This window comes from Alexandromys fortis, unplaced genomic scaffold (genome assembly GCF_014885135.2).
Source record: "Alexandromys fortis isolate MF-2015 unplaced genomic scaffold, M_Fortis_MF-2015_v1.1 scaffold_231, whole genome shotgun sequence".
NCBI classification, from domain to species: Eukaryota; Metazoa; Chordata; class Mammalia; order Rodentia; family Cricetidae; genus Alexandromys; species Alexandromys fortis.
This window is the reverse complement of record NW_026068613.1, coordinates 266,362-280,610: the sequence shown is the minus strand read 5'-3', so window position 1 is coordinate 280,610 and position 14,249 is coordinate 266,362. Positions and strand designations below refer to the sequence as shown.

At 49.0% G+C, this 14,249-nt stretch overlaps 1 protein-coding gene across 1 annotated transcript in view; it reads right to left on the bottom strand.

Annotated features, from left to right (window-relative positions):
* Ubash3b (ubiquitin associated and SH3 domain containing B) overlaps window positions 1-14,249 on the bottom strand; it is a 140,248-nt gene that overhangs the window by 19,393 nt on the left and 106,606 nt on the right. Inside the window, 4 exon segments of the mRNA XM_050133528.1 lie at window positions 311-519; window positions 7,222-7,391; window positions 10,205-10,403; window positions 13,341-13,527. Of these exon segments, the coding sequence (XP_049989485.1) occupies window positions 311-519; window positions 7,222-7,391; window positions 10,205-10,403; window positions 13,341-13,527 (765 nt within the window).

Sequence of the window (14,249 nt, the reverse complement as noted above, 5' to 3'; positions counted from 1 at the left end):
GCCTGGACACATTCGTACCAGGTCTGAGGACTCGCTTAGGGTCACCTAGCAAATGAGGGCTTCATTTAGGATCCTAGATTTTATAGTCTCTTTATGTCATTGATCTGGCTGACATAGACTGAATCTGTCTAGCTGCTCTGAGAAGAGCCCCGCCCTCAGAGTAATGGCCCAGGTTGAAGTAGACAGAAGCCCAGAAACAGTTCATGCTTGGCACGAGACGTTGCTATCTTCCAGCCAGAGATGGAGAGCAGCCACTAGGAAGCCAAGCAGGTGGTGTCACCGACAGGGGCAGGAGAGTGGGTCTACCTACCCATGGAAGATCCAGGTGCTACACTCATCCGCCTTGGTAATATAATTCTCCGGAAGCAGCCCCGAGCAGCCGGTGGTCAGCGAGGTGCCGTAAATCCAGCCCTCGCTGGTGCTGGTCTGTTCCATGGGAGACATGAAGATGAAGTCCCCAGGGACCAACTCCAGCTCATCATCTTTCTGAGGGGAATAGGGGTAGATCACCTGTAACGTCTGCAAAAAGGAGAGGACATGTGAGACCCATCCACCATCCTCTGGAGCACCTCAGTAGACCAGAGTCTACACACACAATAACCAAGTGTGCTGTGCACAGGAGTCCCTGGGCTCACAGGCTCTCAGCAGATCTGGCTCCTGGTCAGAAAGCCCCTTCTCTCACCAGGGTCTTATGGGTAGGTGCCTGGTGCTCCACAACCTTCCAGACCTCCCAGCCATGCTTTTTCTTCATGTCAGGACTCATAAGTGGGTTTCAGGAACTCATCAGAAACCTGAAAGGTTTTTCTGGGCAATTGCTGGACATACAGACATTCATTTCCCCGTTCTAGCTGCTGTGCCAAGCACTGGGCAGAAAGAATTGTGTGAAAAAACTTGTCTTCTACACATGCTCACAGACAGGCCAGATGGAGAGTCAATTGTATGGCCCTAATTTATTTATTATTTGTGTGTGTGTGTGTGTGTGTGTGTGTGTGTGTGTCTGTCTGTGTGTATATATTCCATGCTCTTGCATGCAGGATCCCTTGCAGGCCAGAAGAGGGCATCAAATCCCCTGGAAGTGGATACTGTATTGTGAGCTGCCCGTGTGGGTACTGGGACCCAAACTCCAGACTTCTGCAGGAGCAGTAAGTGCTTCTAGCCACTCTGGAAGGATGGCCCTTTCTATGTGATTCATCTGATAGAGCAAAACAAACCCGTAACTTCAAGGCTCCTTAAGCCCCACAATTGTAACAAAGACCTTGAAAAGAAAGCTCTTTCTCCCAGACACCAGTGTGTGTATCGGAGGGTAACCAGCTTCCACCAGAGAACAGATGGGAGCCACATGTCCTTTTTTTGAGCTCAGACAAGACCCCAGGGCACACATGAGGCCAGGCCATGTGGCTGAGTTAGCCTACTTGGAGGGGGTGCTTCCTTTCTTGGTGTATAGAAAAGTATCCCAGCCCTAAGACATTTTTTTTCTCTTTAGACATTTGTTTTGTATTTTTTTTTATTACCAGCAAGAGCCTTCAATAGGAAGAAAACTGTATCCTATTTTATTTGTTTCCGGACAGCCAGAAAGGAGGGGGAGGCTTTCACAGCCTTCCCTAAGTCCCCAGAGGTGACAGTGACAGGCGTCTGGTTCTCATCTGCTGAGTCTTCAGCTTTGATCTCCACCAATACCTAGACTATGAAAGTTAAATGAGGCGCCCTAAGAAAATGATGGAGGACAGAAGCATGGGTACTTCTAGTGGTCCAGGGTTCCTGGCTCTTGACTGATGGTACTCTTTGCAGCTAGTCATGACCCTGGGGCTTGAGGCCAGCACTGGGTGGCCCTGTGAACTAGCCAGCTGCTGACATCAAGGCAAGCCACCAAAACATGTTATAATGAAAAGGCTCTGCTGGTGAGGGGCTGAGATGTACGATTGGGGTTAGCCTGGTCTATATCATGAGTCTAGTCAAGTCTGGGCTACAGAGCGAATTCTTATCTCAAAAGAAAGCAAAACAAAACATCAAACAGGACCAAATAAACCATTTTCTTCTGTAAAACTCTAAAGAAAAGAGCCAGGAAAATGGTTTCTCTCAGAGAATAAAGTTGATAACGCATAGGTTGTCTCCCTGGTGCTTCTCATGAGGGTGCGTGCTTCCATCTCTAATTCTCCAATTATCTTTAGTTGCTTGCCAGGCTGTCTGTCCTCTGCCCATCGCCTTTCTCCCTCTCCTGTCCCTCGCTGATGATCACGCTGATGACCACGCTGAATTGTTTAAAAATTGTTTAAAAAATTTGTCTTAAAAATTGTCTTAAGAGACAAAGAATTATTGACTAGAAATCTCTTTCAGATTCAATTCTGGTCATGTGGTGATGCAGGGACTGGCAGTACTGCTATTCCCAGAACAGGACATGGTCAACTCCCTCGGCTACCCGGGCACAGCTTAGGTAGGGCTCAAAATCCTTCTAAGTCTGGTAGACCAGCCTTCCCTCTGAAGAGCTCAGAGAAGTAGCCCTTCACGCTGAGCATCCTGCCTCAGCTACCCCTGGGAACATCAAGGCGTAAGGAGGATCAGAGACAATATATCCTAGGCATACATCAGAGGGTCAGTAAATAACTTTGGCTGATTGAATTTATAACCTAAAAGTCAAGGGAGTTCATCAAATCTAACAGTATAGCTAGAGGCCGGGCGTGTAACTCAGTAGTGGAGTGCGCGCTTTCGTACTCTGGGTTGGGGTACAGTTCCCAGCACCAATATGCAAACGAATAATAGCCCAGACTCAAATACTCTCTGCTGCTTTCCACCCCAAAAGTGGATACAAAAACTCAGCCCACATCTGAGGGACACGAGACCTGGGCCTAACTTGCCCTGCATTGTGTTATTTCCTTGTTTTATGTTTCGTGTCTGTTTCTAAGAGTTCTTGTGAGCTGGCTCAGCAGCTAACAACATGGGCTGCTCTTCCAGCGGTCCTGGGCTCAGGTCCCAGAACTCACATGGTGGTTCACCACCAGCTGTAACTCTAATTCCAGGGGATCAGACACCCTCTTCTGGCCTCTATGGGTATAGCACACACATGGTACAAAGACATACAAGCAAGCAAAACACCCATACACATAAAATAAAAACAACAAGTATTAAAAAAATGATTCTCGTGCCATGCTTAGCTTCTTCCTCCCTCATTATACCACAGAGACCAACACAAAGGCAGTGTCTGACCGGAGAGAAGCTGGAAGTGTGGGATTTCTTCCTGGTACCTGTCTTGTGTTAGCTGCTAGGGTAGCCTCCTGCAGGTCCCCCACATCCTTGCAACAGTCTAGGAAAGATCTCCACCTTAGAGAGGGGAAAACTAAGAACTGGGAAAAAATATATGCTTTCTGTGTGCCCATTTGGTGTGTGCAGGTCAGAGGTCGATGTTGAGTGTTTTTCAATTACCTTCTACTTCATGTTAACTGTGTGAGTGTTTGTGTGTGTCTGTGCATGTGTGTAGCACATGTGTAGGTGTCCTCAGAGACCAGAAGAGGACCAATAGAGGCAGCTGTGAGCCCCCTGACATGGGATGGGAACTGAATTTGGGTCCTCTGGAACACAAGTACTTGTAACTGCCGAGCTCTCTCCATCCTGACTCTGCTGTATTTTTTGAGATAGGATCTCTCATTGAACCTGGAGCTTCCTGATTTGACTTGATCGGCTATGTACTAAACTCCAGGAATCCTCCTGTCTCTGCCTCCCAACACTAAGATTATAGGTGCTTCCCCAGTATGGGTTTTTTTTTTCCTTCTGTGAGAGCTGGGGTGCTGAATTCTGGCGTTCAGAGTCAGCTCCCTAGCCTACTGTTTGTTGGTCCTGCTTTTCAGGTGGTTGGTTGGTTGGATTTTTTGCTGTTGTTTGTTTTGTTTCAGTCAAGGACTCAAGTGCCCAGGCTGGCCCTGAACTCAACTGTGTAGCTGAGGATGACCTTTAATTTCCAATCCTCCTGCCTCAGGGAGTACAGGTGTGTACCACCACACCCAGCTTCACACAACTGTGGGAACTGAATCCAGGGATCACGTGTGTGTTCAAGGCAAGCACTCTACAGACTGGGCTGCATTCCTAGCCCGTGAATGACAGACATCGTAGCTGTGAATCTAACTATGGCTAAAAACGAGCAAGCCAGGTTGAAGCAGAAAATGGAGGCTCCGAAATGTCTACTTTCTGTTTCTCTTCCCTACACGTCTGTGGCTGGTTGCTCTAAGCGCTTCAGCAAAATGTCATCACGAACACGGAAGGGCCCGTGTGAGCTACACCCAGACACCTGTGAGTCTGTACTTGATAATCTGACACAGCAGAAGGTTAACACATCACAGTTTTCCTAAGCAACACCGGGCGGCTCCGTGTCCTTGCTTAAGTCAGTCTTCTTCTCTGGTCGTCAATTCCCTGGCTAGAACACTCTATCAAGCCTGCCTCCTGGGGACATGGAGGGCGAGGGTGGGAGCGTCAGAAGATCAGAAGACCCCAAAAGGGACCTAGAGGTGAAGTGGATGCCTTATCAGAAGAAACCGTCATAATTGAGCTTTCACAAATAAGAGATAAAGGGGGCTAAGCTATTTTTAGAAAATAATTCATGTGGGTATTTGCTGCCTCTGGCCTGCTGCACAGACTGAGCAGAATGTGGGTCGTGAAGAAAAGCAGTTACCCTTGGAGTTAACTGGAGGGCAGTGTTCATTAGAAGACAAGCCCTGTAAAATTCCACAGCCACCGTCTCCTCTTACAAAGGTGACTTTTCCCTAGGCCTGGCATAAGCACACCCCCTCCCCTTGACCTTTTATTCTGTTTTTGTCCTTGGAAAAAAAAGAGTCTGACGAGCCACACCTCTCTCTAGTATCCTTTAGGGCTCATCTGAGGTGATTCCAGGAGGCGCCAAAATTCTTAAGATCAGATTTAGTGATCTTAGTCTGTCTCAGGAGAAACCAACATCCAAGGGCGTTCTCATCAGGAAGGTCAGGCCAAGCCTGCCTTCAACACTCCCGAAGTGCCTACCTCGCACCCCAAAGCTGTGGTTCATAGAATGGATCTCTCTCTCTCTCTCTCTCTCTCTCTCTCTCTCTCTCTCTCTCTCTCTCTTTCTCTCTCTCTTGACAAGGTTTCTCTGTAGTTTTGGAGCCTGTCCTGGAACTAGCTCTTGTAGAACAGGCTGGTCTTGAACTCACAGAGATCCGCTTGCTTTTGCCTCCTGAGTGCTGGGATTAAAGGCGTGCGCCACCACTGCCCAGCCATAGAACGGATCTTAACATTTCCCAAACAATCAGGTTGCCTGGGTGCATGCAGCAAGAGGTTCTGTTTGTTTCTGTTCTCTATTTTTCCATGTTAAGAATGCATAAAAAAAACTGTCAAAAGGTGATGTATACTAACCACAAGAACTTTGTTGTTGAAAAGTTGGGAAAAATGGCAACTACAGCTTAAGAAATGAAATTAACTTTGAAGAAAGATTTTCATCTAACTACAGTAGGTTTTCCACTAACCATGGGGTTCATTCCAAAACCCAAAAGGCAGGCCTGAAACTGCAGAGAGTGCCAAACACATCCTCTCTGTGTTGTGTAAGTGTATACTAGAAATTTGTTTCTATTTATAGCTATGGTTAAATTTAACTTATAGATTAAGGACAATAACTAGTAACAAAATAGAGAGGCTCAAATAATACAGGGTAATAAAAGTTATCTAAAGGCTATGAATTTGTGTGTGTTTATATTGTATATGTTGTTATATGTACTAGTGTGTGTGCGCAAGTGTATGCCCCTGTGTGCTTATACCTGTGTGTGTGCACACATGGAGTTCAGAGAAATAGGCTGTATGTCTTCTGCTGCTTGCCTCTTATTCCCGCCATCCTGAAGCTCACCACGGCGCGTACGCTAGCTCCCAGGACTCATCTGCCTGCCTCTCAACGCTGAGCGTACAGGCACATGGGTCAGCATGACTGTCGGGAATCTGAACTCAGGGCTTCATGTTGGCATGGCAAGCGCTCTGATTCACTGGGCTGTCCCCCGAACCGTGAAACAATAGCTTCTGAAAACTGAAACCATGACAGAAGGGGAAGCGGCGGACACACGGCTCTGCCATGTGTGGCCTTTCTTTAGACAGATCACCCCTTGCTGTCCGTCAGAAGACCTCGGTTCTGCTCCCTCTCCGGCTTCAACTGGTCTGCTGTTCCAGAGCTGACCCCTAACCCGAGTCTCCATTGAGATAAAAAGAAGATAACCGCTTCACTTCTGAGAGGTACAGGACTGACTGGAAAGCCACGCCGATGATGTCTGAAGAAGGATGCTAGCTAGATATGCCCATTGGTCTAGATGGGATTCCGTCATCCTCACTCACACCTTCCACTGTGGCGTCTGCAACCTCTCACAAGGATCCAGGTGAGTTTTCTTTTTATATTTGTCTGCCCTCTCCCTTGCTGAACTCAAAGCTCCTTTCTTATAAATGTAGCCCCCCCCTCTCTCTCTCTCTCTCTCTCTGTGTGTGTGTGTGTGTGTGTGTATGTGTGTGTGTGTGCGCGCGCGCGCGCATTCACTGGAGGTCAGAGAACAATCTGATCAACTCTGGTCTCTCCTTCTCCCATACAGCTTCCGGACGCAAACTCAGGTTGTCAGGCTTGATAGCAAGTGCCCTCACCAGCCAGGTCATCTCACTGGTCCTTAACGCCCAAGCATACATCACATGCTCTAGACATCAGCCTATCATCAGATACCTATGGATTTTGCCTTTGTAAGTTTTAGATTTTGGTTTATTTTTGTCTTTATGTGTTCGACTCACCTCAGGTCAGGATAATGCCTTTTTTCATCATCAAAAGCTTGCATAAATATGTATGTAATCTTACATAAATATAATATTACATTTTCACTGATATATTTTCTGTCTATCCTCTATTCTATTCCTATGTCTCTCCAAGAAGGCTGACAGGGCAGACAGAACGTGGGGATGTTATCTAGCTGAACCATGTCACACACACTAAGTCTCTCAGGGAGTCCCCAGAACCTCATTAAAACCTGCCCAGTGACTCCTGGCCAAGTGCTCACCCGCTCCCCTTTGGTCCCCATCTTTCTGTGCTGCTTGGTAACTCCCCTTTGGTCCCCATTGCCCTGTGTCCCACTGTCATCACTTCCCCTTGGACTCCATCTCCCTGTGTTGCCAGCAGCTAGCACTCCTTGTTCTGCTGGTACCCTCCCTGTGCCTGGGGATATGCAGGGCTACAGGGAACATTACCTCGTGGTTAGCAAACCGGATATCCCGAGAGAATATGGTGGCCACCCAGTCACACCCAAGCTTGACGTCGATGTTCTGCGCAAGTTTCTCTAGAGTGGGCAGGTGGCTGGCTTGGAAGTGGTATGCCAGGGTCACATGCAGCTGTTTCTTATGAGGCTCCACGTGTACTTCTGAAAAAGGGAAGGCAGGGTTCGGGGGTTAGAATGAAGAAACTGCAGCAACGCAGGAGACAGAAGAAAGGGCACAGAAAGGTGCCCCGAGACGTCCTGTTCCCCATCTAACCAAGAAGAAAGGGGCAGCGGTGAATTAAAGGGGTGGATGCCTGGCCCCGAATCAACCCGCTGTTCCACACTACAGACGGCCTTTCTTCAGCAGCTGTGGATGGATTCCGGTTAATCTTTGAGGCTGACTCCTCCCGACAGGTCTAGGGTTCATCACCAGCCCCACCATTCAGATGAAGAAAAACGGGGACTTAAAGGGCCAACATGGTTGACGTGGAAATACAAAGCAGGTTTTGTAACGATGTGACTGTCTTTGTCTGGGATCCAGAGTCCTGGATTCCGGGAATGTGGTGGTAAAATGAGGAGGGCGGAGACACTCGCAGCATAAAGTAGGCTCCCTAACAACACTTATGCGAACAGTTCTTTGTAGGGAGCTGTTATAGAGTGTGGCAGCCTCCCCTGCTTCTACCCACTGGATGCCCGGGGCATCCCCAATATCACAGCAACCCAATGCACTTTTCACATTGGCAAATGTCCCCTCGGGGTGACACTGCTCTGGGGCGGGGCCATTTGAAGTATGTACACCATTATTCTAAGATGCTAAAAATAAGGCAGAAAAAAATTTACCAACAGGAGCGATGTGTTTGATCTCCTCTTTGTATGTTACACGAGCAACAACTGTCTACTTCCCAGGTAGAACAATGAAGAAAATGCAACAAAATTAAGGAATTGGAAGAAATGAAGGGATATAGCAGAGGAAGCCAGTCTTCTGGGTTTGGGCCTTTTCCGTTATACTCCAGGGTGTTTCTGTGGCTTGAGTCCACGGGACAGGTGCTCGTGTGTTCACTACCCACACTCTGGGTCTTCAGCACTCGCTGATGTAATGACTGCACACGGCTGAGTCCTCCCGAGCCACCCAGAATGAAGAGCGACACTAAATATACTCGTTGAAGGAATCTGGGTGAACCAGTAATTCTCGACTACACAGGCATTAGTTCTAGGGCAAAGACATAATGACCTACTTTCCACAAAGCTAGACCAGCTGGGTTAGGGCCATGCAATTCCGCAGATCACCACCAGGGGGCACTACAGGGTCAGGGCCGTGACACCACCAAGTTCTTAGTGGCAGTAGATTCTCAGAGAGGGACTAGCCGTCTCCTACATGGAAAACAAGCTCTTTGACTGTCTCTTACTCCATATGCGCCGTAAGACTCGGCCACAGTCCCGCTCTTCTCATGTAAAAGGAATATGGGGCTTGTGTTAGTTCTTGCAGTGATATAGTGGGCTGATAATAGCTAGTGGGGATTTCAAATAAAAATACGTCCTTAAGGACAATGGGGGGAGATTCTCTCTTTGTTAGTCTATCTCTTTGGAATGTTCCATCTCTTTGTTGAATCTACTAAACCCAAGGCCGGTCCGTGGGAGAAAGGGGCTCTCAGAAGGGGGTCCCAAACCACAGCCAGTGTCTTAAGGATCAGCAGTTCTTTGAAGAGTACATGTACTGTGACCCTGTAGTTTTGCCGTGGCTTCTGGTTACACTCTTCCTCGGGCCCAAGCTCAATGTGGGGGCTTCTCTGAAGAAATGCCACACAAGCAATATAAATACTGCTGAAGGCTAGGAGGCAAAGGAGTAAGTAAGTTCTGGGGCTTGGAGTGGGTCTTTCTGTCTCCTGTCATTCCTAAATGTGTGGTTGGGGGGCTGGAGGTACCCCCTCCCTTTTCATCCAGCACTTGGACTCAGGGGCTGGGGATGTAGCTTAGCTCAGTTCAGAGCCTATGCACGAAACCCTGGATTCTATCCCCAGGGCCAGGGAAAACCAGATGTGGTGGTACACAGCTGGAATCCCAGCACCCAGGAGCCAGGCACAGGAGTAGAAATGCATGGCCCAGCCTTAGTTACGCATCAAGTTTGAGGCCAGCCTGGGCTACATGAGACCCTATCTCAAAATAAACTGTACAGTAAACTAATCCTCTGAGCCAACACTCTTCAACTTGAGGACTTTTTGCACTATCTACTAGAAAGCGGCTCTGCTCCACTGTGCCCTGTGCTGCGGAATGAGCGGTCAGACCCAGATAAAAGCATGCAAGGGTAGGAAGCGCAGAGGATGAGAACAGGCTCTCTTATATCTGGCTGGAGGAGACGGAGACACTACAAAGGGCTACATTTATAGTTCAGTGGGAACAGTTAAGTCCCTGGGAGTCATGACACAAGCCATGGGCAGGCTCCTCAGTAGGTCAGCAGGACAGAAAGAAGTGTGATGTGTCACAAGGGATGCCGGGCATGCTTTGCCACCGGGTCCATTTCCCCATGATCCCTCCACCTCCCGCCTCCAGCCCTCTCCTCTGCAGAAGTTACCATCTGATCATAAAAGTCCCCATACGTCATATGTGGAAGGCTTGGTCACCAATCTGTGGCACTACACGGAGGAGGTGTAATCTTTAAGAGGTGGAGCCTATAGGGAGAACTTAGGTTATTTGAGATGCACCTTTGAAGAGTACATTGGGACCCCAGCCCCTTGGGATTACTGCAGACTGCTTTCTGGTCTCCTTGAGGTGAGCAGGTTTGTTCTTCTATGCATCCCTACCGTGATATTCTGCCTCAACCCAGGCGCCAACCACCACTGGTTGAGAACTGTGGGACCGTGAGCCAAAATAAATCCTTTCCTCTTTGTAGGGTGATTGCCACACAACCATCCCCATGCCTGCCCTTTTGACCTCTGACCTTGGGATCCAGGATGATACAGATAAACGTGGCCACTTACCTGTTTTGGACGCGGCCTCTGCAGCAAAGTCAGCAGCGAACTTCTTGAGGACCTCAGCGCTGTCTTCCTTGACGAAGAGCCCGATGAAGTTGGAGGAGGTTTAGAGCTCCAGGGGCAGCGGGGCAGAGAACTTACACTTCCAACGGCTGACAGTAGTCTGCAGGGCTTCCCCCAGTGCATCCACCTTGCTGTCCTCGCACTAGGGATGGAAAACAAGCAGGCTTCGTTACAGCCCAGGACAGAGAGAAGCCTGCTGCTGCCCCCTTGGCACTGAGCACTTTGCCCCCAGAGAGCTGAGGCTGATCATACAATTACTTAACTGGCACCACTGTCCACCAGGGAGGGAAGAGCTGCAGGCTCTCAATGGTCCAGACACTGATTATTATCCTTGGGCAAATGAAGCTAAGGGGGGCATCATGACATCTCTGCCCACTCCCCTTGCTCTATGGTGGCTCCCGCGAACCTTGCCAGAATGGCATCTGATTGGTTAATCAGAAAATGAAAGCCAGGGTTGGCTTTGAGATGTCCGTTAAAGGAAACACAATTTCAGAGGGGTAAACAGAAGCATGGTAAGAAAAGTTAGAAGCAATGTGCTGTGTACTAGAGAACTTTAGGGTTGGACATAGGGTGCAGGGTTAAGTGTTCTTTCCTAGTGTGCAAGAGGCCCTGAACTCAATCCACAGAACCCAAAGGAAAACAAGAAGAGGAAGGCAGGAGCTAGTCAAGTTCTTACCACAGATAAACAACGATGACGGGTAATGTATATAGGCCTAGCTCAATCAACATTCTATAATGAACACATATATTCAACATTCATGTTATATGCTCTAATCTATCAAGTAAATAAAAGTTCTTGGGCCTGGAGACATGGCTCAGAGGTTAAGAGCATTTGTTGCTCTTGCAGAGGACCTACATTCGGGTCCCAGCACCCACATGGTGGTTCACAATGGTCTATGATGCCAGGTCCAGGGAATCCAACACCCTACTCCGGCCTCTGTGTGCACCAGGCATGAAAACGGTGCACAGACATACACTTAGGCAAAACACCTATAAACATAAAATGTATAAAAAAAAACCCCTAGAGGTTAGAGCAGAGGACATAGCTTAGTTGGTAGAATTCTTGCCTGGTATTTGGGAAGCTGAGGTGTCCACCTCCAATAGCTTAAAATTGGGTGGGGGCGGGGAATAAACTGGATGTTGAGGTCACATCTGAAAACCCAGCACCGAGGAAGGGAAGAATGGTGTAAGATCATCCTCAGCTATACTGAGTTCTAGGTTAGCCTGGCACACCTGAGACCCTGACCCCTGACCTTGAAAAAAAAAAAAAAAAACGAGACAGAGCTAGGGAAACAACCCACTGTGAAAAAGCGCTTACTCTGCAAACATGAGGACCTGAGTTCAAATCCCCAGGACCCACATAAAAAGTCAGGCATGCTGAAGATGCTCATAAGTCAACACAGGGAGGCTGAGCTACCCAGAGCCTGATAGCTGGCTACCCAACAAGCCTACCTCCCTGTCCCCAAGTGAGTTCAAGATCAGCAAGAGACCCTTTTGCAAGGGAGTAAGGCAGAGGTAGACAGAGGAAGATGCCTGAGAGTCGAAGGAGGAGGAGAAGTGTGTGTGACAGTGGGGAGGTGGGGGGGCAGCAAGCAAAGACACAGGAACACAGCCTCCAGCGCTCGTTCCGCTGCTCCTCAGACAACTGCTGTCTCCACCTCCACTTCCACGATCTCGGGGGAAAAAGGAAGATTAAGTCTGGGGAGTGGTGATGTCATCCACCTACCCTCTTCGGAGGGCTGGGAGAAAGAATGAGTCTCGAAAACTCTGAATGCTTTTCTGCAAGATCCTGCCATGACTAAGAGGAAGTGACAGTTGATTTAATTCTCAGAGTGAGCTGCTAGAGACAAGGGGTTAGGAACATTTCTTCTACCTGAGACACACACGAACGGAGGCCACGCTCGGAAAAAAAAAAAACAAAACAAAGCAAAATGTATTCTGAAGAGGTTACCATCCTGTTTCGTGTGGAACACATGTGGGTAGGTCAACCCCATTTCCATGAGAGTGGAAGCAGATGACGTGTACTTCAGACATCATGGGAGGGAGGATTGATTTAGCCCCTAAATAAGCTTCTCCACAGACAGAGTGTGGATGAGGAACTGTGGCGGGCGAGGGTTATCTTTCAGTCTCTAGAAAACTCTAGTAAGGCCCCGTGGTGCTGTCCGCATAGGCGGAGAGACTTTTCTTGTCTGTAACCCACTTATCTTGTGCCCCTCCCCCTGTTTCTTGCCCTCCCTGCTCTGAGAGCTGGCCAGCCACAGTGTCACATGCCCGTAATCACAGCACCCGGGAGACTGAGGCAGGAGTATCAGGAATTCAAGCATCAGTGGTTTCAGGTCATCCTCCGTAAGGCTGCAAGTTTGAAGCTGACCTACATGAGACTCTGTCTCAAAACAAGAGAAAGAAAAGAAAACAGCTCATGAGGAGTACATGCCTTGTAAGCATGAGGAGGTGGATTTCCATTGCCAGAACCACGTAAAAAAGCTGGGTGGGGCAGCACGGGCTGTAATCCCAGCATCAGGGAGGCGGAGACAGGAGAAGCTCTGGGATTTATTGGCCGGCCAGCCAGGCTAGACCCCTTTATGAATTCCAGATTAGATTACAAGGTGGATGGATGGCTTCTGAGAAACAACACACACACACACACACACAGAGAGAGAGAGAGAGAGAGAGAGAGAGAGAGAGAGAGAGAGAGAGAGAGAAAGACTGTGACTCCTATCCTCAGAGTGGACCGAGTAAACAGAAAGCATGTATGAAATTACGCCAATGGCTGTTCAGGTGGCAGGCCAGAGTGTCACCCACAATGGCTTCGGCTTGTCCTTCAGGTTGTAGAAGTGCATGGTTGTCCTGACACACTAAACCTGGACACTGCAGGCCTCAGCAGATGTCAGGAGTGAGCAACTGGTGTGAGGCCCTCACTATGGACCACACTGACCCCTGGGGGGTCTACCCAGTGCTGAGAGCTCTTGAACATTTCCTTAGTCTTCTTGAACAGCTCCTAGCTTCAGTCCAGGTCCCTGGGGCTGTCTGGGACACTGGGGGCTGGGGTGGGGGTAGGGGAAGATGTGATGTAGCTCACCATGAAGAACTGGCAGAGGGTGATGTGGGGGAAGATGTTGTGGGCCTTGTTCTTCCCACAGATCTGCTTGGACTGCTGCCAGAAGTCAGAAAGCTTCTGGGCTAATGGGCCAGTTGGGCGGAGGTAGAGGACGTACTCTCGCGGCAGGGGGTCATCCAGGAAGGGGTCACCAACATGGGAGAACAACCTGTGAGAGAGAGAGCCAAGAAAGCCTCACTGGAGAACAGTGCATAAGGAAGATCAGAAGAGGCACCCTCTCCACGCTTCCCACCCCCAGGACTACATGGACAAGGATTTCCATTTGTGCTGGAAGATCCACCCTTCGAAGCTTACACTCCCAACCAACTCTCAGATGGAGAGAGACTTCTGTTCTCCAGCGAGTGGTACTGCTTCCTCATCCCACAACTCCCTAAAAAAAACCCCCAAAGCTGCTCTCCAGGAAGCATCCTTGGGTTAACTCCAAATCCCGGCCCCACAGAGTGTTTTCCCTGCACACACTCTGTCCTTCAGCTCTGTCTGTGTTGGAGCTCCTGGACCTCCAAGCAAAAAGCAGCTCCAGGAAGGTGGCCTGTGGGCTTCTCTTGGGAGTTACATCCTGGCAAACGAGTAAGTAGGGCAGCTTTCTAATTGGTCGGCCTGGCCTCCACACACGGATACTGAATCTTGAAGAGACTGGCAGGCCTTAGATAATGTAAGCCTCTATCTGGGAGGATTCTGAAAGCCTTAAAACAGATCCAAGGAGATACACACACCCTGGGGCCAGGGCAGAGGAGGCAGGCGACTTGACAAGCGGGCCTGTCCCATTGGGCTCATCCCCCTCCTGGAAGGAGCCATTAGAAAAAGATGGCACAGCCGCACTCCTCACAGACACTCAGAGTTAATTGCATGTTATCTTCTCAATTTATTTAT